The 23124-nt window shown below is 42.8% G+C and overlaps 1 protein-coding gene across 1 annotated transcript in view; it reads right to left on the minus strand.

Annotated features, from left to right (window-relative positions):
* Yaf2 (YY1 associated factor 2) overlaps positions 1-23124 on the minus strand; it is a 56548-nt gene that overhangs the window by 32982 nt on the left and 442 nt on the right. Inside the window, exon 2 of the mRNA XM_021183236.1 lies at positions 22954-23079. Within this exon, the coding sequence (XP_021038895.1) occupies positions 22954-23079 (126 nt within the window). The remainder of the gene's footprint in view (positions 1-22953; positions 23080-23124) is intronic.

Raw genomic sequence — 23124 nt, forward strand, 5'->3', positions numbered from 1 at the left:
CCCCCCTCTCTCTCACACACACACACACACACACACACACACACACACGTAAAAAACAAAAGTCAGCATATAATGTTCCTAGCAGGACTATTTACAATAAGCACAAAGTGAAAACAATCCAAATATCTGTCAATGGATGAATAAACAAAACATGGTACCATCTACATATAACTGATAATATTATTTGGTGGGGAAGAAGAGAAACATGAAATTACGAGGTGCGAGCATGAATCTGTAATTCAAAAGGCTGACATACAATGATTGCATGTCTATATCTATGTTACATTTAATTTGAAAAGATTCTTTCCTACAATATAGATTTGTCTTCACATTAAAATTTATATACAATCTGGATGTAGAGGCTCAGGTCTACAATGGAAGCACTCAGAACTAATTACAGGTGTGAGCTTATGCCCAGCAAGACTGTCAATTTTTTTGTTTGTTGCTGTTTCAGACGGTCAACCCAGGCTAGCCTCAAACTCCTCATGCAGAAAGAGCTGACCTCCTACCTCCAATGGGATTACAGGTGTGTGCCACCTCTCCCAGCTAAGACCCTTTTCTTGACATAATTCTTACCCAACACGACACTGGCGTGTTTGAGTAGGTAAAGGCTGCTCAGTCTGTAATCCCTCTGAAAATGGGATTCAACATAAGATCTGTTCTCTCTTTGCTCTGTCTCTCCCACTCTGGTCCATACGGATTTCCTACCCAAATATCTACTTTTTCTAAAACTATTCCTGAACTCAAAATGCTTCATATTCAAGTATTTTGACATACGTCTTCAAAGAATAAAGGTATAAGCACTATGCCACTACCGTGCCACACTGAGGTTCCAGAGCATTTTACAGAGGTGCACTGCGGCACACTTGTAATCGTGAACAAGCCATCTGACTAACTGTTCTTTGTCTCGTTTCATCTAATGCTTAGATAGGAACAAGTTTTCTCATGATTGTCTAGAGACACTCAAATCTGCCAAAGAGCATTTCATCCTTTAATGGCTTTTAAATTACATTTCAATTACCCCTAGACTGAACAGGTATTCTTAAAAGCAAGCATTTATACAAATCAAGCAATAATCCTCTAGGATATACAAACCTCAAAAATGAAATACACTGCCTTTGTAGCTTAATTTATAAAGACTGCACATGATCTTACAGTGAAAGTATTATAAGAAATATTCTCAAAATTGCAAAAAGTGAGGGGTGGGGTTGCCATCACACAGTCACATCTCTGACCCATAATTGTTGCTGTCTGAAAGAATTACAGGGATGGAAATGGAGAGGAGCCTGAGGAAAAGAAGGTCCAGTGACAGGTCCAAAGTGGGATCCAGCTCCAGGGGAAGTCCCAGGGCCTGACACTATCACTGAGGCTATGGAGCACTCACAAAAAGGGACCTAGCATCTCTACCCTCCGAAAGACCCAACAAGCAGCTGAAAGAGTCAGATGAAGATATTTGCACCCAACCAATGGACAGAAGCAGCTGGCCCCTGTTGTTGAATTAGGGAAGGCTGAAAGAAGCTGAGGAGAAGGGCAATCCTGTGGGAGGACCAGCAGTCTCAATTAATCTGGACCCCCAAGATCTCTCAGACACTGGACCACCAAACAGACAGCATACACCAGCTGATATGAGGTCCCCAACACACATACAGTAGAGGACTTTCCAGGTCTGTGTTCATTCAGAGATGGTGCACCTAACCCTCAAGAGACTGGAGGCCCCAGGGAGTTTAGAGGTCAGGTGTGGTAGAGGGTGGGGGCATCCACATTGAGATGGGGTAGGGTGGGGAGGAAGTGTGGGATGTGGAGAAGACAGAGGGTGGATTGGGGGGGGGGGTGGAATATGGAGTGTAAAAAATAAGTTAAAAATAAAATAAAAAAGACTATATAAAGAAAATTAAAATGGAAGTACAACAGCTTTAAATACTCAGATATGAATGAGAATTTATAAAACAGCTCTGCTCAGTATATACTCAGGCTCGAGGTGCTAAAACTCCTCTTGAAGAACAGTGATCTAGTAATAGTACAAAGCAAAAGACATCAAAATTAAGAAAGTAACTGTAGGAAACACAACTCAGTAGTAGAGCACTTCCTTGGGAAGCTTCAGGTTGAAGGAGGAAGGGAGGATGAGGGAGAGGAGAAAGAGAGGGAGAGAGGAAGGGAGGGGAGGGCAGGGGAGGGAGGGGAGGGAGGGGAGGGGAAAGAGGGACTGGGAGAGAATAACTGGGAGAGAGACAGAGACAGGGATAATTCTAACCTGTAACTTAAGAAATCAGTGCTCATCCCAGCAAGAGCCTTAATTCTGACAAACCATGGAAAAATAACTGCAGCACTCCCAAGAGCATGCTTCAGGTACTCCTCCAATCAAACTAAAATGCTCACCGAAAACTGCCACCTACCACATGCTGGCCAGCCAGGCATGCTGGGTACCTCTGTAAGCCTCACAGTCTGGAGGTGGAAACAGAAGGATCGGGAGTTCAAGGCTAGCTTCAGCTACTCGGGGAGTTTGCAGCCAGCCTGATCATTCTAGTTTCAACAACAAAGAATAAAACTAAAAACCTCTTTTTTAAAAAATGCTAGCCAGGGGGCTGGAGAGATGGCTCAACAGTTAAGAACGCCGGCTGCTCTTCTGAAGGTCGTGAGTTCAATCCCAGCAACCATATGATGGCTCACAACCATCCGTAATGAGATCTGGTGCCCTCTTCTGGGGTGTCTGAAGACAGCTACAGTGTACTCACATATAATAGATAAATAAATCTTTTTTTTAAAAAAATGCTAGCCAGAGCAGAATGAAGCTCAGAGAATGCTTGCTGTGTCCAAAGCTAAGAAAGAAAGGAAAGGGGTAACTGATAGTTGACTAAAGCCAAACGCCAGCCATGGGGGCACAAACTTAAATCTCAGCCCCTGAGAGACACAAACACGTAAGAAGGCCAGCCTGGTCTACACAGTGAGCACCTGCCTCAAACAAACAAACAAAGCTACTATTACTAATACTGTTCAGAATACTCTGCCGAAATAACCTGACCAAACTTGTATGTGTAAAAATTCAAGCATTTCATTTTAAGTGATACTGTAAATAAATCCATAAGAGTTTAGCAAGTAGCTTTCCTGTTCTACTTTAGAATTGTTACACAATTTATCTAAAACACCTAATTTTTAGAAAGTTCTATTAAATAACAGTTCTTTAGATCCACTGTCATACCTATGCATATATCCATTAATAGCTTGCTCTACTATCACTAATAGCTTTCATGACCAAAAAAAAAAAAAAAAGGTATACAAAACAACTCCCTGCCTCTTACTTTCCTAAAGAGAAGAAATCTGAGAGAAAACAATCTCGTTGTGAAAACCAGAACTTACCAGTAACGTGAGCTATCATCCTATTGGGTCTTTTCCCTCACAGATCCACCCCTCGCTTCTGTCCATCTCCAGGATCGTCATGACGCGCATCCCGGGAACTGAGGGCATGCAGCACGGATGCACACGGGGGAAAGCTGGGTGGGTTTAGGAGGCTGGAGACATGCTGCAGGCACTCACTTACCTTCCTGAGAGGGGATCACAACGGTCCCTTGGTCCTCAAGGCATTCGCAATAGCTTCAGAGAATGTGGATCTGTGGAGATTACCCAATAGGAGAACTCCAGTTACTGGTAAGTGATCCAGTACTTTCTTCTCTATCAGAACAAGAAGATTATTTAATTTTATTTGAGATTATTAACTCGGGTAGTGCTACAGGAAAAACAGATGTGAATGCATCACAAAGCTAAACATTTACTCACCAAAAGAAAAATGGACAAAAATGTGACTGGCATAGTCAGAAATACAAGGAAAATACAGATTTCATTTGTAAACGTCCAATATAACAACAGATGTATTTTCTAAGATTTATTTATTATATGTAAGTACACTATAGCTGACTTCAGACACACCAGAAGAGGGCATCAGATCTCATTACAGATGGTTGTGAGTCACCATGTGGTTGCTGGGATTTGAACTCAGAACCTCTGGAAGAGTAGTCAGTGCTCTTAACTGCTGAGCCATCTCGCTAGCCCATGGCAGATGTATTTTAACAACAAAAATTAGCTGTGAAACTTGCATTTCACTGAAATATCACCATTGTTTTGTAATATTAGTATAACAATAAATTGTTGTTGAAAATCTGCCATTTCTCAGGATTGTCAGGCCACCGTGTAAATTTTTTTAATTATTTTTTTAAATTTTATTTACATTGGTATTTTGTCTCCATATATGTCTGTGGGGGGTGTCATATCCCCTGGAACTGGAAATACACTTGTGAACTGCCATGTGGGTGCTGAGATTTGAACCTGGGTCCTTTGGAAGAGCAGCTAGTGATCTTAACAGCTGAGCCATCTCTCCAGCCCTGTAAATTTTATACTAAAATTTACACAACTAACATGGTGGGCTAGCAACCATTAGACTTCACATCAAAAGTCATTAAGTCTTTAAAATTACTACTATTACTATTAGCAAGTAAAAAAACACTCCAGTCACTGAAAAATAACTATTTTTTAATTATTTTTTTGTCCTTAAATACTTGTACCAACATGTCTATCATTTAAAGAAAAATTCTAATCAAAAGGAAAAAGAGAGACCTGGGGAGATGGCTTAGTAAATAAATACCATGCTTGCTTTACAAGTATAAGGCTGTACAACCCATGTAAAAAAGCTGGTTGTTGCTGTAGGTAATCCACACCTTCAGTGTCAGGCCTTTGGAGACAGTGTCAGATGGATGTGCGTAAATTGATGGCCAGGCTGATTTACACAGCCAGTTCCAGGACACCAAGGATACAGAGAGACTGTCGCAACATTTAAAAAGCTAGCTAGAGTGGTACACACTGTAATCCTGGCAGCAGGGAGGCAGAGACAGGTGGATTCCTAAGGTTTGATGGCTAGCCACCCTATCTTTACATGGAAAGCACCAGGCCATGACAGACGCTGACTCAAAAAGAAAAAAGGCTGGTTGGGGATTTAGCTCAGTGCTTGCCCTGGGTTGTTTCTCAGCTCCAGAAAGAAAGGCAGGCAGTCAGGAAGGACAGGACTGAGGAAGAAGGAAACAACCCCAAGTCCACGGACACCTGAAAACACAAGAAAAGACACTCCAGGGAGATCGTTTTCTCCTCCTCCTCCTCCTCTTTCTCCTCCTCCTCCTCTTTCTCCTCCTCCTCTTTCTCCTCCTCCTCTTTCTCCTCCTCCTCTTCTTCCTCCTCCTCCTCTATACACATAGTGTATCCCAGTGCCTTTAACTCCACATGTGCATTCTGTCACATGCAGCGATGGCTTCCATTCCTGCCCTGGTGGCACTAAATACAGATAGACTTCAGCACTTTAGCCACTGTACTGCTGAACATCCATCCCCTACCTTCCAGATCTTTCTAAGCTTTCTTTGGAAACATGGTTTCATAGCCCAAGCTAGACCTGAACTTCTGATACTCCATCCTCCACCTCCAACCATTTGGAATTATGGGTATGTGTCTGCACTCCCAGTCTATGCCAAGTGGGGACTGAACCTAGGGCTTCCTGAACGCTAAGCAAGCACCGACCACCTGAGCTCCCTACGCCAGCAGGCAAGATCCCTGTGGCCTCACTCTTCTTTACTCCGTGGAAATAAACTAAACAAAGTTTCTAAGTTTTCCTGTCTCATCTAAAACTTAAGCAAGACTAAAACACTAGAAAGGCACTTCTCCACAGAAACAGATTTAGATTGTGAAGATCTTAACACTGTTATGAAGTTTCTAGTACAGGGCACAAACAGCAAAGTCTCTCACAGCAGCTTGCTAAAATGTTTGCTAGATTCACATTTAATTTTATCATGCACATTTTCTGGGGAAATGATACCCATTTTCTAAGTCTAAAGTATAACCATCATGAAGGATTTCATTTTTAAGTGACTAGTTCATTCAGTCTGGGTACTCCAGGCACCAGGTGTGTCTCACCACACATCTGTCTTCACGGTGGTGACACTGAGTGCTGAGCACAGGGACACAGCAGGGCAGGGAACTAGGACAAGGGTAAGCCCTTATCAAAGCAGGAAGACTAAGCTTGCTGGGCTTTCTTCCCTGCCCTGCCATGTGGCCTGCTCTGTGCCTGCTCCACTACAGGGACTGTGCTCTTTCCAGAAGCTGCACATAGACAGTCTACCAAACCGAGCTCAGCAAGCCTCTTTTCTTCCCCCAGTACCCACCTCCATGCATTTGTTATTGAAACAGACAGCAGATCTCTGTTTTGAACTGTAATATACAGATTAGGGCTGTTGTTTGGTTTTAGTTTGTTTGAGACAGAGTTTCTCTGTGAAGCCCTGGATATCCTGGGCTCATTCTGTAGACCAGGCTAGCCTCAGACTCAAGAGATCCATCCGCCTCCGCCTCCCAAGTGCCTGAATTTAAAACATACACTACCACACCAAGCTCAGTTTACTATTTTTAAGAGTCATCTAAATCATTATTTTTAGTTACAGACTCTCCCATAAAGTCAAGTCACTGAAGAATGGGGAGCACACTGAACAAAGAATTTACATGTATTACATGGGTTACAAGAGCAATTATATAAATATTTTTAGAGCTAAAAGGCATCATTCCAAATAAAACAATATCCAATTTTTTTATTTAAAGCAAATATTGACTCCATTTAGATATGACTTTTAAACTTAAAGTATAATTAAATTCATTTTAAAAGTAAGAGCATTAGACGCATTCACAGTATTTTCACAGATCCAACAGGCTAACATGCATTTGGAGTGAAAGTTACACGGCACTGCTGCTGTTGCATAAATCAACTACAATGGAGAAGTTCTCTGTGTGTGCCAACAGGACTTGAACCAAGACCTCACACATTAGCCAATGTTCTCCCACTAAGCTCTATGCCTTCCAAGCAGATTTTATTTCTAATTCTAGAGGTCGGGATGCTCTGCTCAATAGCAGTGCCTTGAAACTCTACGATTATAATATGCATCAGCCAAGGCTGGCTCCTCAGCATTGAAAACGGAACATTTCATCAGGAAAGTCACCTCACAGACTCAGTCTGAACTTTAAATAAATAAATAGATAGATAGATAAATCAATCTCAGATTCAAATGAGAAAATGAGGTAGCTAAAGCCAGATAGGCCAATCTCTATAAATTCAAGGCCAGCCTGGTCTACAAAGGAGTTTCAGGGCATCCCCAGCTACACAGAAAGACTCTGTCTCAAAAAGAAAAAACAAAACAAACAAACAAAAACCAGAACAAACAGAAAAACAGAATGTGGTAGCTAGCTGGGCATGGTGAAGCACACTTATCCCAATAATCAAGACACAGGAGGATCCTTTGTTTAAGCCACTTGGGCTAGACAAATAAACTATCTCAAATAACATAGAGCCCAGGCATGGTGTTCTCACTGCCTAGGCAGAAGAATCACCACTAGTCTGAGGCCACGTTGAGCCACGCAGTGAGTTTAAAGTCATGCCGGGCTTTCTTTCTATACAGTCAGATGCTACCTGGGAATGAGAGTGGGGCTGAGGGCTTAAGTAGCTCCACTGTAGAGCACTTGCCTAACATGCACAAAACTCTAGGTTCAACACCCCGCAGTCAATATAAGAATCTGGGTAGGATAAAGGTAGCAGGGATAATTCACTGTTGGGACACTTGTCCACTATGCATGAGGCCTGGGATTCTACCTCTAGATGTCTCTTTTGTCTCTGTTTTTCTCTCTATGTCTCTCTATCACACACATATACACACTCTGAATATTCACATTTTAACTACATAAGTCATGATCAATATCATTCTAATACACAACTATAAGAAGACATTATATTAGATTTGTCTTAGTAATGGAAACTACCCAGACATTAAAATTTGCCAGAAACACTGTTGTGAATGTTTTCTATATCCCAATGTCATTGCCAACAAATTATGAAGTGAAAATATGAGGCCAGTGCACGTCCACTTACTTGAGTGACACTTCAGAACTAACACGTAAATAAGAAACTGTTGGTAAAGTGCAGGTGAGCGCCAGTCCCCGAAGCCCTGCTCTGCCCTCAGCAGCTTGCTTTACTTCCATTCTGGGTTCCCATAATGAACACAGAGTTTAACTGTAAACTCTGGTGGGCCCTGAAATGACTGCAACTCAACTGAAAACTTGACTGCAGCTTTGTAACAAAAAAGAGGAGACAAATAACAGTCCCAATATTTAAATTGCTTTAAGTAGAGCTTATAGTCCTGCAGTATTCTTTAGGTCAGTACTTTTTTACTGGTTATTTTTACTGTTGGCACATTGGTGCTTTGCCCACATGTATGTAAGTACACTGAGTGTGTGCCTGGTGCCTGAGGCAGTGCAGAGAGGGCAGCAGATATCAGAAACTGGAGTCCCATATAGACGAGGGGTACCATGTGGGTGCTGGAAATCAAACCCTGGTCCTCTCTAAGAGCAACAAGTGCTCTTAACCACCTTCAAATCAATTCTAGGTACGGACCTCTAAAATACGGCTGTGCGTTTTCTGTGTAAAACAATGGCAACGTTTTCTAATGTGAATTCAGTACAGTATGGTTAACAGTTCTAGTTACTATGACAACTAAAGCATCATCCTGCGTACCTTTCTTCTCCCTCTGAAAGGGAAGTTAGTCCTTCTTTATTACCAATAAGCAAGGCTTCAGTAACAATTCCTCTTTTCCATCTTACCAGGCTGAATTCTAATCACTGAGGTTAAACTACTTCCGCTCTCACTTGAGACGTGCATAGAAAGACTTCACAGATGGCTGAGTGAAGGTGTTTGCTGCTAAGCTGGATGATGTAAATTTCATCTCCAGAACCCACATGATAGAAAAAAACAAGTCTAAAAAGTTATCCTCTAAATCCATACAGAGACAAATAAATACACAAATGCAACAAAGTGCACATAAGACTAAGAGTTCAATTCATTTGCAGAGAATTTGCCTGTTTTTATTCAACGTCTGGGTTCAATACACAACACTTTAAAAAATTTAAGAAGTCAGTTCCACAAGAAATGGTTCCTCACTTGTCTTTCTACTTCAAACGGTGTCCTTACCATCTTATCTATGCCCACTTTAGCTTGGATCCTGTGAGCGTAAGGCTGTCCCTAACCCGCCTTTCTAGCTCTGCTACCATCAACAGCAGCAGCCTCACTACATCAACTCAAGATGGAAGCATGTTCCGATTTCACCAGCAGCTCACTGATCTTCACAGCTGAAGTCTTCGGTGGTTTCTGAATGGCTCATGCTGTAAGCAACGGTTACTCACACAGAACCTGAATCTGACCCACTGTCCTTCAGGGATGGCTGGAACTCTACAGACCTGACAGACTTATAAACAGTGCACTCATCTGCTTAGAGCTGATCAGTGGAGTCCTACGAGTCCCCCTCCTAAACACAGAAGACAGGAGCTTCCTCAAGCCACATATGCGCACTCACAATTAGCTATGCAACAGTCCATACTTTCTTTCATAAATTTTATTTATATATAATGTATATACACACACACACACACACACACACACACATACTGTAGCTGTCTTCAAACATTACACATGGTTCTGAGCCATCATGTGGTTGCTGGGAATTGAACTCAGGACCTCTGGAAGAGCAGTCAGTGTGCTCTTAACCACTGAGCCATCTCTCCAGCCTCCAACTGTCCATATTTTCAAAGTGACACTTCTTTACAATTAAAAAAAAAAAATGACACCAGGTTCCACCCAAAGTCCTAGGGACATTAATTATATTACACTCTGTAACTACACGTAAAACCTACATGTACATGTAGAGATTTATTTCTCCTCCAAAAAAAGTATAGTTTTAAATAATAAATATTACTAAATAATAATAGCATTCTTCTTTGGACATTAAAGCTAGCTAATAACATAATTTTATTCACTTTTCTACCTATTAATATTAATCCCCTCTACTTAACTAATAGATACAATTCAAAGTTGTTGCAATTATCATGAGAAGCTGAGAGCCCTTGATGTGGTAAATGAGTGTTATACATGTATGCAGTCCATGGCCATCCTGGGGAAAGCGCTTCAACCAGCTTCTGCAGCACTGTACATTCTCCAGGGCTTCTTCCTCCTCCAACTCTTCTGTGCTTCTTTGTTCTTCAATGCTCACTGTCTAGCACTGGAGGGAGAGGACTGGTGCCATTCTCCAAGGTCTTCTGAGGTTCTCTCTTCATCTCTGCAGTCTACTCCTTCTCATCTTCTTCATCCACGTCCTGGGCTTCCACTTAGTCACACATGCCAACCATTACGATGGACTGATGGCCCCTCTCTCCTGAGCCTTCTCTACATAGCTAGAGCACAGCTACCTCTCAGACTTCCTCTGGGTAGCTAGGGTTTATCAAAACTGAAAGTAAACTATTGCCTTCCTGACACTCCAATCACATAGGTAAGCCAGACTCCATTTGTGAGTCCTTCTTCTACATAACCCAATATTCTATCCCCATAACTATATCTAATTAACAACCTAGTCCTGTAAGTTTTCCCCTGAACATCCTAAATTCCATTCACTTCCCTCTGCACTGGCAGTGCATCAGACCACAACCAACTCTTCCTCAATGGCTGTGATTACTTCTCCTAAATGGTCCTCTGCAGTTAGAATTTAACCAGCAAGTGTGACTAAGTCAGAATGAAACACTACTGGCTGTGGTTCTAATCATGCATGCTACTGATAGTGAAAGAAAACATTTTTTAAATGCTTAAAAATAAAATCACAGAAAATTAAGGTCTTTTATCCAGTAAAATGGGGGAAATAAAATGTACCCCATGTAACTCAAAATGAAATGAAATGAATGTTCCTTAGAAAATAAGTGGGGGCTGGTGAGATGGCTCAGTGGGTAAGAGCACCCGACTGCTCTTCTGAAGGTCCGGAGTTCAAATCCCAGCAACCACATGGTGGCTCACAACCATCCATAACGAGATCTGACTCCCTCTTCTGGAGTGTCTGAAGACAGCTACAATGTACTTACATATAATAAATAAATAAATATTTTTAAAAAAAAAAAAGAAAATAAGTTGAAGGGCTGGAGAGATGGCTCAGTTGTTAAGAGGACTGACTGCTCTTCCAGAGGTCCTGAGTTCAATTCCCAGCAACTACATGGTGGCTCACAACCATCTGTAGTGGATCCAATGCCCTCTTCTGCTGTGTCTGAAGAGAGCAATGGTGTACTCATAGACATAAATAAACAAGTAACTCTTTAAAAAAAAAAAAGGAAAAGGAAATGAGTGGAAACCAGGAGCTCCTGGAATAGAGGCCTCCACAGCTCAATGCAGTATCCTCAGCTCCTCCGTAAGGTGCAGACAGGCAGGGAGGAGCTCCATTAAGACCCCCAACCACTGGGGACATTGCACACTACATCCATCACTCTACCTAGGCACCACCCTTACTCATCACCAGAATGCCGGGTGGGGTAAACAGCTGCCTCATTAGACTGCAATGTCACACTCGGACCAACCATTCCCGTAGGAAGAAAACTCTAGGAAGGAAGATACAGTGAAGCAAAACCAACATCCTTCCAGACCACACCCACTACTTTAGCACAGAGTGCTTCTGGGGCAGTTGCTTATTAACACTTCAGCACACACTGCTTACCACCCTACAGGACTGGAGTCCTTCTTAGACAGTAAAATGTTAACTATACTCTTCTGGTCAAGATACATATATGACAATCGACATCACTATACCAGAAAACTCACTTATTCTTGTATTTTTAAATTCCTCCATGCTCATTCCTCCCCTGACACACACACAAATTGGAGGCCCAGGAAGAGGAGGCAGTAAGTAAAGGAAGAGGGTAGGCAGGGTAGAAACTGACTGAAGCAATTTATGAAAGATGATTTTATTAGGAACTACTTACTCTTTTATGTTCTGATATCATGGGTAAGCATACTGGAATCCAAATAATTTACAATCAAGACTATTACTGTATCAGCACTCACATATTTGACTCCTTTAGCTAACACTTTTTAGTCATTACTTTCATTTAAAACTGTGAGAAAAGTATTTGTATAATCTCTATCTTAAAAATGAGAAGAACTAATACTCAAAAAAGACAGAAAATGGTAAAAAAAAAAAAAAAACAAACAAGAAAGTCTGCCACAGAAAAAGCAAACAAACAAACAAAACCATCCTGTCTTAGTTAAGGTTTCTATAGCTACCACAAAACATCCTGACCAAAAGCAAGTCAGGGAGGAAAGGTTTGATTCAGCTTACATTTGCTGCTCATCTCCAAAGGAAGTTGGGACAGGAACTCAAGCAGGGCAGAATCCTGAAGGCAGGAGCTGGTGCAGAGGCCATGGAGGGTTGGGGCTTAACAGCTTGCTTCCCATGTCTTGCTCACCCTGCTTTCTTATAGAACCCAGGGCCCCACCCACAAAAGGTTAACACTCCCCATCCATCACTATTTGAGAACATGCCTCACAGCTGGATCTCATGGAGGCGTTTCCTCAACTGAGGCTCCCTCCTCTCTGATGACTCTAGCTTATGTCAGGTTGACTTACAAATCCAGCCAGTACGTATTCAAATATGAGAGCTCCAGACCATGCTGCTAACTGCAGAGAACTCTTCAAGTTCCCACGTTTGACTTTTCATTATTTTCCTGGAGACATGTAAACTTTAAAAAGAATAAGTATGCATGCCACCACAGCCCCATGACCCCTCAACAGCCTACAACTACCTTTCATCCTGGGCACAGCTGGAGCCCTCCCTGCTGGTTTAGAAGACCTGCTAAGACTTCTGCTAAGAGGTAAGAGCTTCCTATGTGAGCTGGGAATGTGCGCACGCAGAGGCCTTTAATCTCAGTACTTTGAGAGGCAGGGTTAGGCAGATCTCTGAATTTGAGGCCAGACTGGTCTACAGGTTTACAGAGTGAGAGTCGGGCCTACACAGAGAAACCCTGTCTTGAAAAGCAAAAACAAACAAAAAGTATTATGTGTCAGGCACTGACATAGCCCAAAAAAGTGATCATGCTTTATCTAAAGTAAATGGCTGAGACTGGTGCAAACAATCCTCCTCCCACAGCCTCCCACATGCTATATACAGACATGTTCCTTCATGTGCTGCTCTGCAGTTCCTGCTTATAGGAAGTGTGTTTATGTTAGCTGTTAACAAGATATATAGCTATATCTAGGTATGAAGAAAATTACAAGAAATCCTTAAACGCTTGGTAGGGAGTCTGTATTCTCCCTCAGCTAGACAGAAGTGGTCCTCGACCTCCAGATACTTTAATCTCACACTAACTAGCTACTGGCCTGGCCTATCTCCCCACTATCACCATCACCACCAACATATCAGACTAGAGCCTCAAGTCCTAAGACAAACAGCGTAAGAAAACGCGAACAGTAAAGACCTCATTCTAGCAGATTCTAAGCACGGCCTCTTAGATCTTTAGGACAACACTACAAAACTCTTCCAAATGTAGCTGAAATCCCAAAGGGGGCCTGCAAACAACAGTGGCCTTAACTTATTCAAGAAACGGAACAATAAAGTCCTACTACAAATCTGTTGACAGTGTTCTTCACTCTGCAGACTGCCTGAATCCTAACCAGTCTGTCCCAGGAAATGAGCCTGCGTTCTGGGGGTTCTTTAAAGACTCCCTCCAACTCCTAAAATCTTAGTTCTACAACTTTCCAAAACAAACAATATTATCAAATCTCTACAGAATCGTTCAAAGCAGATGACTGTCATAGGACAGTTTATGTAACAACAGAAAGAGTAAAAATCTAAGACTCAAACACTATAGACGTTCAACAAATATTTGATTAAGTGAATACCTTACTTAAAAAAACCACAATGATATGACATTTCACTACAAGCTTTAAATGGAATAACTTAAGAGAAAATATGATTTTTAAACCAAAGGCTCAAGGATTCAGATGAGCCCTGTGGTTTAGTACCGGGGTGACAGTTGATACTTAGCAGTAACATCCCACCAAGTGTAATGTCCTCAAGGAAGGAGACAAGCAGAGTCTTGGCTCGCTTGCTTGCTTGTCTGAGAAACTCTCTCCCAAAGCACAGTCAGGCGGCCTGGCCACAGCTCTGGATCTGACACCCACCGTGACTAGATGGGCACTCCTCCTCCTCAGCCACGTAGGGAGACTGGCAAATGGAAGGCTACATAGGAACAGGCTGTTCTATGTGTCCGTGGTAAGGTACCAATTAGCAGTAGAAATGCTTTGACAAATTCCTCCTGCCAGAACCACTAATGGCCACTGAAAGTGAACCTGACAAGCAGCTGTTCTCTGCCCCCTCACCAGTAAACACCACTGCTTACTACTCATGCTACGCGTTCTGCCTGTGTGCCTGTATGTGCAGCATGCCAGAGGACACCAGATTCCCTGGAACTGAGTTACAGATGCTTGTAAACCACCATGTGGGTGCCACTCAAAAGCATGTATGATGCCATTTGTATTGCACTAGTTTCTAGAAGAAGTGCCCATAACCACTTTGTATACTTGTGAGCCTCTGGAAAGCTTTAATGAAGGCATAAAGGATAAACAAGATTTATCTACAAAATAGATTTAACTTGTCCCAGGGTGGGCAAGTATCCCCACCCTTACCTCTACCCTCAGGGAGCACAAACTGTTCTCTCAGCTTGGGACCTTTCAACAGCTAGGTGTAGCCAATGAGAAAGCAGCTGCCAGCACCGCCTACTTAGAGCCTTAGTGGCAACCAAAGCGCAGCTCCTGAGGCCCCAGAGCTAGCCCTACCTAGCCCTGGGGTGGGAAATGGGAACCAACCTGAGGGAGGGAACTTCAGTTAAGGACTTGCCTCCATCAGACTGGCCTGTGGGCATGTCTGTGGAGTATCTTCATAACTGCTAACTGACATCAGAGGGCTCAGCCCACAGTGGACAGTGCCATCCCTGGGCAGAGGTCCTGGGTTCCAGAAGGAAAGTAGCAGAGGACGGAGGGGACCAGACAGCAAGCAGCATTCTTCCAAAGTGCAGCTCCTGCCTCCAGGTTCCCTCAATGATAGACTAAAGCCCTTCCTCCCAAGCTGCTTTAGGTCAGCTTTCTCACAACTGAAAAGCAGACAGGGATGAGGGTTAGGGATACACAGCCATGACTGTGGGTTACAGACAAACAACAGTGTTACCTAAGGCTGCTCTCTATTGAAGAACTGGTGAGTGACAGGATCCTTCCTGCTGACTGGACCCCACGGCCAATGCACTTGTCTCACCTCGGTTACAGAAAGCTACCCTCTGACTGTCACACGGATTAAAGCAGCATCATGAAAACATGGCAGAGCAGCTAAAAGCACAAGTGAGAAAACCAACTCACATAGTGCATGGGCCAGGGACACTATAAATTCTTGAGTTTACGGCTAAGTCAGGTGCCAATAACCAAAAGGATGACAGGGGGAAAAAATTGTACAACTACCTGTGCCTACAAATGTTAAAACAATGGTTAAAAAATTCTGCATGGAGGTACACTGCATGGATAGAAAAAAAAGAAAAAAACAAAAAAAACGTCTAGAAGCCTTATGGATACTGAATGAGCTTCAGTGCTAGGACATGGAGAAATGAGGCGAGGCTAGTTCAAAGCATACGTCCTACTAGCTACGATCTGCAGGTGAGAAAGGTAGTACAAAGGGTGATGAAGAATTGTTGCCAATGGTCTACTCAGCATGTGCCCTTCATGTTAAAGTCATCAGTATGCCAGGTGAAATGTGCCCACTGGTGGCTCAATAGTCCCATGGCTGGTATGAGTGAATTCAATGACCTTCCGAGACCTGGTCCCCAAGAAGGAGCTCACGACTGAAAGTACTTATTAGGCAGGACGAGAGCTGGAAGCTAGGGAGGTCATAGCAAATGCTGGAGTCGTTATTGCTGTCCATCCGTTTTGCTACTGGGTATGATGCAAGATAAATGAACGAATGTTGCGGAACTCTCGTCTCCATTTAGCAAAACCTATCAAACTACCTTCTATGTTTATTCCTCATTCTCATGGGTTATTACTGTTGTTGGTTTTGGCCCAACAAGCTTCATTTTATACGGTCAGTGACTACTGCAGACTCATAACTAGTCAAAACACCAAGGATAAGTGACTCTCACCATGGACAATAGCACACACAAAGTTCCGCCCTAAGTAAGAGAAAATGATCTTACATCAAGGCTCAGGGATCATGTGAAAAAAAGACCACAAGAAATGAAAAAGAGCCAGAGAACAGACTGGACTGTTGAGAACTCTTTTCTCCAGCCACTGCCATCTTGGTATCAGTGTAGCTGACGAGACATTTCCTATCTGCAGGAGAGAAAGTCCAGGCGTAAGAAGGTGCACGAGTCACCCCTTCTCCTCTATGAAATATACACACTGGCAGCAGGAAGCCTCTTCTTGGATGGTTCATGCTCCTCCTCTAAGCAACCCCAATTAAACTTACTGGTTCACAAGCTGGTGTGAGGCACAACTGTTTCTCCGTCTGTCTCTGCCTCCCTATCTGAGGCACACAGAAATAGTATTGCCCAGGAACAGCCCAGCACCTGAGCATCATGCTCTGAGGCTCATCGTTTACTGAGAAACCACTTTTTTAAAACATATAAGGACCAATATTATAGAGGATTTTTAAAAGCTGTTTGCAGCATTTTGAGAAAGAAAGCAATCAGTCTAATATCTCAGGAAAGAAATGGCCCAGGACTGTGAACTGTAACTACAGAAACTAACCAGAGGACCTGAGACAACCAAGGAACGACAAACAGTGCATGAAGAATCCCAGTCAATTAGGGTCACAGTTGAGAATATGATGTTGTCTAGCTTAGGTAAGAGAGAAGGTTCTGCCACATCCAAGAGAAGGAATGTAGAAACGTCAGATATGACTAAGCAAAAATTAATTTCAGAGACTTACTAGGAAAAACAGTGTTTGTGACATCAAGGAAAGAATATTTTCATTCAAAAAGCAAAAGCCACCAACAAAGACCAAAAAGGTGACACTGGAAGAAGTCTGAAATCAAGTGAATAAGGTTTAGCCATAAGGTAGGCAGTCAATTATCAGACTAAATAAGGAGGAGAAAGTATCTGTTCAAGTCAGTCTACTTCAGGGAAAGAAACCCAAGACTGTAAAACTGTAGCCTAGCAGTTCACAGTTTTTGGTCTCGGGATCTCACATGCCTATGTGGTTTTTGTAAAGATTTAAATGTATTTTTATTGTATGTATCTGAGTGTTTGCCTGTATGTGTGTGCGCACCAAATGCATGCAATGCCAAGGAGGTCAGAAGAGGGCTTCATATCGCCCTGAGACAGCAGATATGGACAGTTACAAGCAGCCATGTGGTACTGGGAATTGAACCATGGTCCTCTGGAAGAGCAGCCAGGGCTCTTAACCTCTGAGCCACCTCTCCAGCCTCTGTTTATGAGTGCTCATCTATGTATACTATACTAGAAAGAAAAACCCTGAGATCACAGCCCAGGGGCAAAGCATTGCTTTACCACTCATGAAGCCTTGCAGAAACCACACAAATATATAATATAGATTTGCCAGTTCATTTTAAAACACATCACATTTAGTTCAGTGATAGATTCCCTGCAAGAGGGGAAAGTCTCTGCATCTTCCAAAACACAGCAACTTTGTATACAGTGGGTTGGGGTTTTGTCTGTTTGTTTGTTTGTTTTTAACAAGCGTCCCAAAATCTACTTAACCAAAGTGTGTTCTGTTATACCTATTTATGCAGTTAATTTTTGTACTATGTTATCTTGGCCCAAAAGCATGAAATATACTTAGACTCCAATAGGTATGCTAAAAAAGAAAAGGGTCTTTTCTTTTCTTTTCTTTTCTTTTCTTTCTGCAAAGACAGTGTCTTACATTGTAGCCCAGGCTGACCTGAAACTTGCAATATGCCTGCCTCTACTTCCAAGGCACTAGAACAACAAGCTTACACCTCCACACCTCAGCCTCAGTGGCCCTTCATATAATTATGAACATTCTTCTTACTAAGTAGTCATTTCTTAAAGTTTAGCTGCAATGGAAAACCTAAAACCACATCAACTAAATTTTCAAGACATTTCCTTAAAAACCTTTCTGTTTTGTACTTTGAATATTTATGCATGGCTCTTTAACACCACACACTGCATTGATTATCAGGAAATAACAGCTCACTAAATTATACAGATCTTCCAAATGTGGAGACATTTCATGAAAATATCAGAAATTACATTCACTGGTATCAACACCAGTCTTACCAGAAAAAAAAAAAAAAAATATATATATATATATAAAAAGAAAAGCAGAAAGTAAAAGTAGTGTACAGGAAAATAAGATGAGAAGCACTAAACTCATTACTGTGACTATGGGTTTGCAAAAGTATAGTTTTCACTTGACTTATATCACTGATAAAAAACACTGTCAATTTTTCTCTTAGGAGTGACAGACTTAACTGAATTTGCTTTTAGAAAATATGTATGAGAGATTCGCATCTGAATACTTATGGTTTTCCAGGTAGCCTTTCACGTGTAAACGACGTTTCATGACAATGAAGACAGTCAGATCGACTTGTGCCAAGGCAACACAAGTGTCCCCCTTGGCCGCCATCAGGCACTTGGCCTTCAGTACCGTGCTCTATGTACTTCCCGTCTGTCAGACTAAGAGCAAAGACTTGACAAAACCAGCCTTGTGTCATGTTTCACAAGCCCCCTTAGGTGACACTGGGGTGGACTTTCACTAAGTGGGAAAGGGGACGATGAACCTTGGCAGCAGTGCCTCTACTTTGACGGACACGTTTACCTCCCCATGCCTCTGCGCTGTTCACAACGGTCAGCAGTAAAAAGAACAACCTGGCATCACTAACTCTTGTAAGCGTGCTCAGAGCTCCCGAGGTTCCCGAGAATAAACCCTCAAGAACAAGTCCCTGACTAACAAGCACAACTGCTCTTCACATAGTGGAGGACCAGGACTGTGTATGTCAACAGAAAGCCCAGACCAGTACACAGCCCTTGTTTTGCCTCTCTTATTTCTATACCTAGTATCTAGAACTGGTCCCAAACCTCACCTCAAACCAACAAACAGCCACTGTAACAGACAGCAGTACACTGTAAAGATTTTCACCTGAAAATAACTGGCCGCGTTAGGTTTCTTCAAAATGTGTACTTTAGAATTTATTCACAGAAACTGAAATAACTTGTTACCATTAATCAGCTCATAAATAAAAACATAGCTCATGAAGAATGTATTTTTATTTATTCATTTCTGAGTATGAGTATTGTACCTGCACTTGTATCTATAGACCATGTATGTGCCTGTTACTGCCAAAGGCCTGGAGAAGCCATCACAGCCCCTAGGACTGGAATTATTGTCAGTTGTGAGCTGCCACATGAGTGTCGGGAATGGAACCCAGGAGTTGAAAGAGCACCTGCTGCCCTTAGCCAATGATCCACCTTTCCAGCCCTCACTTATAAAATTGTATTTACTCCAAAGTGTTTCTCACCCATAAAAACACGACCAAAAGCAAAGAAACACAAAATTTCCTCGTTACAGTGAGTACCTAACTCAGGTTTTGTATAACCAAATATACTAAAGAAACTTTGCTGAATGCCACAGTTCAAATGAGGTATGAACCTGTTACCAGGCTCACCTACCATAAAAACTAACACTTTTTCTACTGTGACATCTTTTCCTTATCTCCCCAAACGGACCCAAGGGGAGACCTATCTTTAAGCCTTCATTGCCTGCTATGCTTGGCCATCTGACTGACTGGAAGAACTTACCAGCTCTTTAAACCTTCATTACCTGCTATGCTTGGCCATCTGACTGACTGGAAGAACTTACCAGCTCTCATTTAGATCAGCGTTCAAAACCAAAGCTAACAGTGTTGTCACCTCTATTTATAACCATCTGCTATCCAAATTCAGCAAGAAAGTAATTTTCTATTCCTCCATGAGGATACTCGTCTTAATTCAACCATCAGCAATTACTACCCTCACAGGCAACACTACATACGTCCCTTTCTATGACACGGAATGGTTTATTTCCCAAAGTCTTACACTATTAGACTTACTGAATTTAAGACAAAAGCCAGCTATAAAGGACGAGGCAGCGCCTCTGACGATGTCTTTGTTTTATTGCTTTTATCTCATTAGTTTTTATTTTGTTTTTGGTCCCTATCTGGGGTGGCTCCTGCCTGTAATCCCAGCACTCAGGAGGCTCCAGCTAGAGGAATGCTGTATGTGCAAGGTTAGCCTGAGATACAGGGCAAGGCTGACTCAAAAGAATCCCGAGGGGTTTTGGTTTTTGTTTTTTGGGGTGGCAGTGTCGTTTTGTTTTACATTTATCATTGCTTCTCATAAAAGCACGATACAGAAATTTAATATCCTTGAAGTAAATTGTTTATAGTCTAGATTTTTTTAAAGGATTAATCAAGTTTAAACTAAAGCCATCAAATACAAAATGAAATTCGATGATAAAATGGCATAAATTTATAGGATGTAATTTATTAACCGAGGAATTGTGGCATATATCGTATGAGGATAGCCTCATTCTGCAGCATGGCATGGCCTACCAAAGATGCAGCCAAAGAAAGTCATCGCCTGTTCCGACACAGAGCAGCGGCATCAGGTGCTCTAATTAGAGAGTACATGTGTGTACATACACGTATGTAAGTATACATCCATCCCAGTAAAATAGCTAAAGGAACACTATGAGCCCATCTTCTATAAAGAAGAAAAGGCTTCAGACATCTAGAATAGCTTAGGCTTGCCTTCGAGATTGGCAACTCGAACAGATTCAGTTCAGAGGTTGTTCTGGCCCAAGGGATCCAAATGCTGGCTGTGGTCACACAAACAAGTCATTAGCAAGCTGTGTCCCTGTGTGCTGCAGCTGCCCCCTCCCTGCTCTCCTTCCTGCCAGCCTCGCTCTTTACATCCTATCTGCTAACAGACACATCAACTGGGGGAACAATGTCCCCCGACCACTCAACTCTTGCCTTCCATCTGTGTCCCACAGTCCTTCACTGGTTTCCTGTCACTCCTATTAGGAAACACTGCATGTAACCAGCATCTACTTATTAACGAGGCCATGTTCTACTGATCCATCCAAACACGGATCTCAGGGAAAAGCAAAAGGAAATGTAACAGACGACAGAGAAGTTACAACTCCTGTCGTCCACTTAGGGGTAAAGTCAAAGGAGACAATTAATTCAGAGAGAGAGAGGAAGAAGCTGAGAGGGACACTGTGCCGAGCACTTACTTTTAGGAACAGAGAGTCCCTTAGACTTCTGGTGAGTGGCCCAGAGCCTCTTCACTTCCAATCCAAATGACAATGCTTCTCTGAGTCCTCCTCAAGTAATGTTTCCACCACTAAAAATTGGATCTACTGGTTAAAAAAAAAAAAAAAAGCCAGGGGCCTGCAGGTGGGTCTCAGGCCTCTCTAAAGCAGGCCCACTTCTGTTGTGGGCCAGCTCCTCTGTGTGCTACAATCCTTCTTCTTCCAGGAGCCAGGGATTCAGCCTAGTGCTTCTCTTCTGAGTGTCACCACCTACTCTACTTCTCGGGGGCTCCTCTAACCCCAAGACTGGCTGTGGAGTAGGACATACCAACTTCCCCCCCATCCTTGCTGTCCCTGCAAAGAAACAAATAGGCTCTTCTAATCCAGTGTTCTTCTAAAAGTATGAGAGAATAGAAAAACAAAAGCAAAAAAAAAAACCCAAGTCAAATGATCTCAATCTCCATATTGCTCATTTACAAATACACGTATATTATACACTAAGCCATTTCCATGGCTATATATATCCTTATATAGACATATACACCGTGCTTTCCAAAACACTTAAAACGTGAGTCCAGAAATAGCAAGTAGTTTCTCTTTTTAGAATCTTTCCTTGAACTTAAAAGGGATTTAAAATCTTGCTTTTTAATAGACACCAAGAAATACTGAAAATATTGTATTCAATGTAAATGAGAATTCGCAGTAAAAACCTATTGAGATTTATAAGACAGGTATGTCAAAAGCAAGCAGTATTGTGGAAACAATAAAATCCTGACATGTCTCTACACGTACAATGTTAGTAAAATTCTATAAACTGAGTTTAAAAAAAACAGGATACATCATTTTTAGAAATAACTTTGACTATTTAGAATGTCAAAATTATACAGGCCCTCTGTTTCAAACAGAAAATTCCCCCTATTCTGTAATCATATGTATTTGAATAGGCTTCATAGCAGCAAAATAAATACCTTACTTAAATATTGCTACAAATCACTGCAGAAGTAGATTTAAAGGCTGCCTTCCCAAGGGAACTAGGACCAAGTGGAGACAGATCAAGAATGCTACTGAGTTCGAATTTCCTAAATTTAACTCTTTTAAATGTTTTTTTTTAAAGACAATTATAATACTATATGCCTACCATACAACAAATTCAGGGCCGGAAACAGACAAAGATCATGTCATCTCGTTTGTGTAAAAATATCCAGGCACTGGAGTAAAACTGCGTTGCTGGGTTCACCTCCCAACCAACTACTTAACTGTAAAAAATATTACAGAAATAGAACAACAACAACAACAACAAAAAGCCAGACGCGAAACCTTGGCCTGACCCTTTCCGGACATCCGTTACTAAGAAAGTTTAATCCATTACGATCCTACAGCGATACTTTTTCCCCAGGGGGACCGAGTGACATCGCGGCCTTTCCTCCGTCCCCTCCCCCGCCCGGGCTCCCCGCTCCCCGTCCCCGCCCCCTCCCCGCACACTAACACCACAATGCGACCAGCGACCACGGTCTCTGCGCCCGGCTGGGGCGGGGGCACCGCACCGGTCACGCACGGAACCGCACGGCACTGCACGGCAGCGGCCGGCGACCCCCACCGATAATTCATCCTCCGCAGCAGGCACCACCGCCGCCACCACCGAGCCCTCGCCGCCAGCCGCGGCTCAGCCGGGTCGCGCCCCACCGCGGCCGCCGCCTGGCTGGCCGCCCCGCCGTCCCGCGTCGCGCGGGGGGCCCCCGCGGGGGATCCACGGGCGCGCCGGACTCACCGGGTGGAGGTGCCCTTCCGCACATCGCACATCATGCACTTGAAGGCCTCGGCGCTGTTCCGGAAGGTGCAGACACTGCAGTCCCAGTAGCCCTCATCCGAGGCGGGCTTCGGCTGCCGCTTCGGCCTGCAGGACACAACCGGACACGACGCAGCGCGGGGTCAGCCGCAG

This window comes from Mus caroli, chromosome 15 (assembly GCF_900094665.2).
Source record: "Mus caroli chromosome 15, CAROLI_EIJ_v1.1, whole genome shotgun sequence".
Classification (NCBI taxonomy): domain Eukaryota; kingdom Metazoa; phylum Chordata; class Mammalia; order Rodentia; family Muridae; genus Mus; species Mus caroli.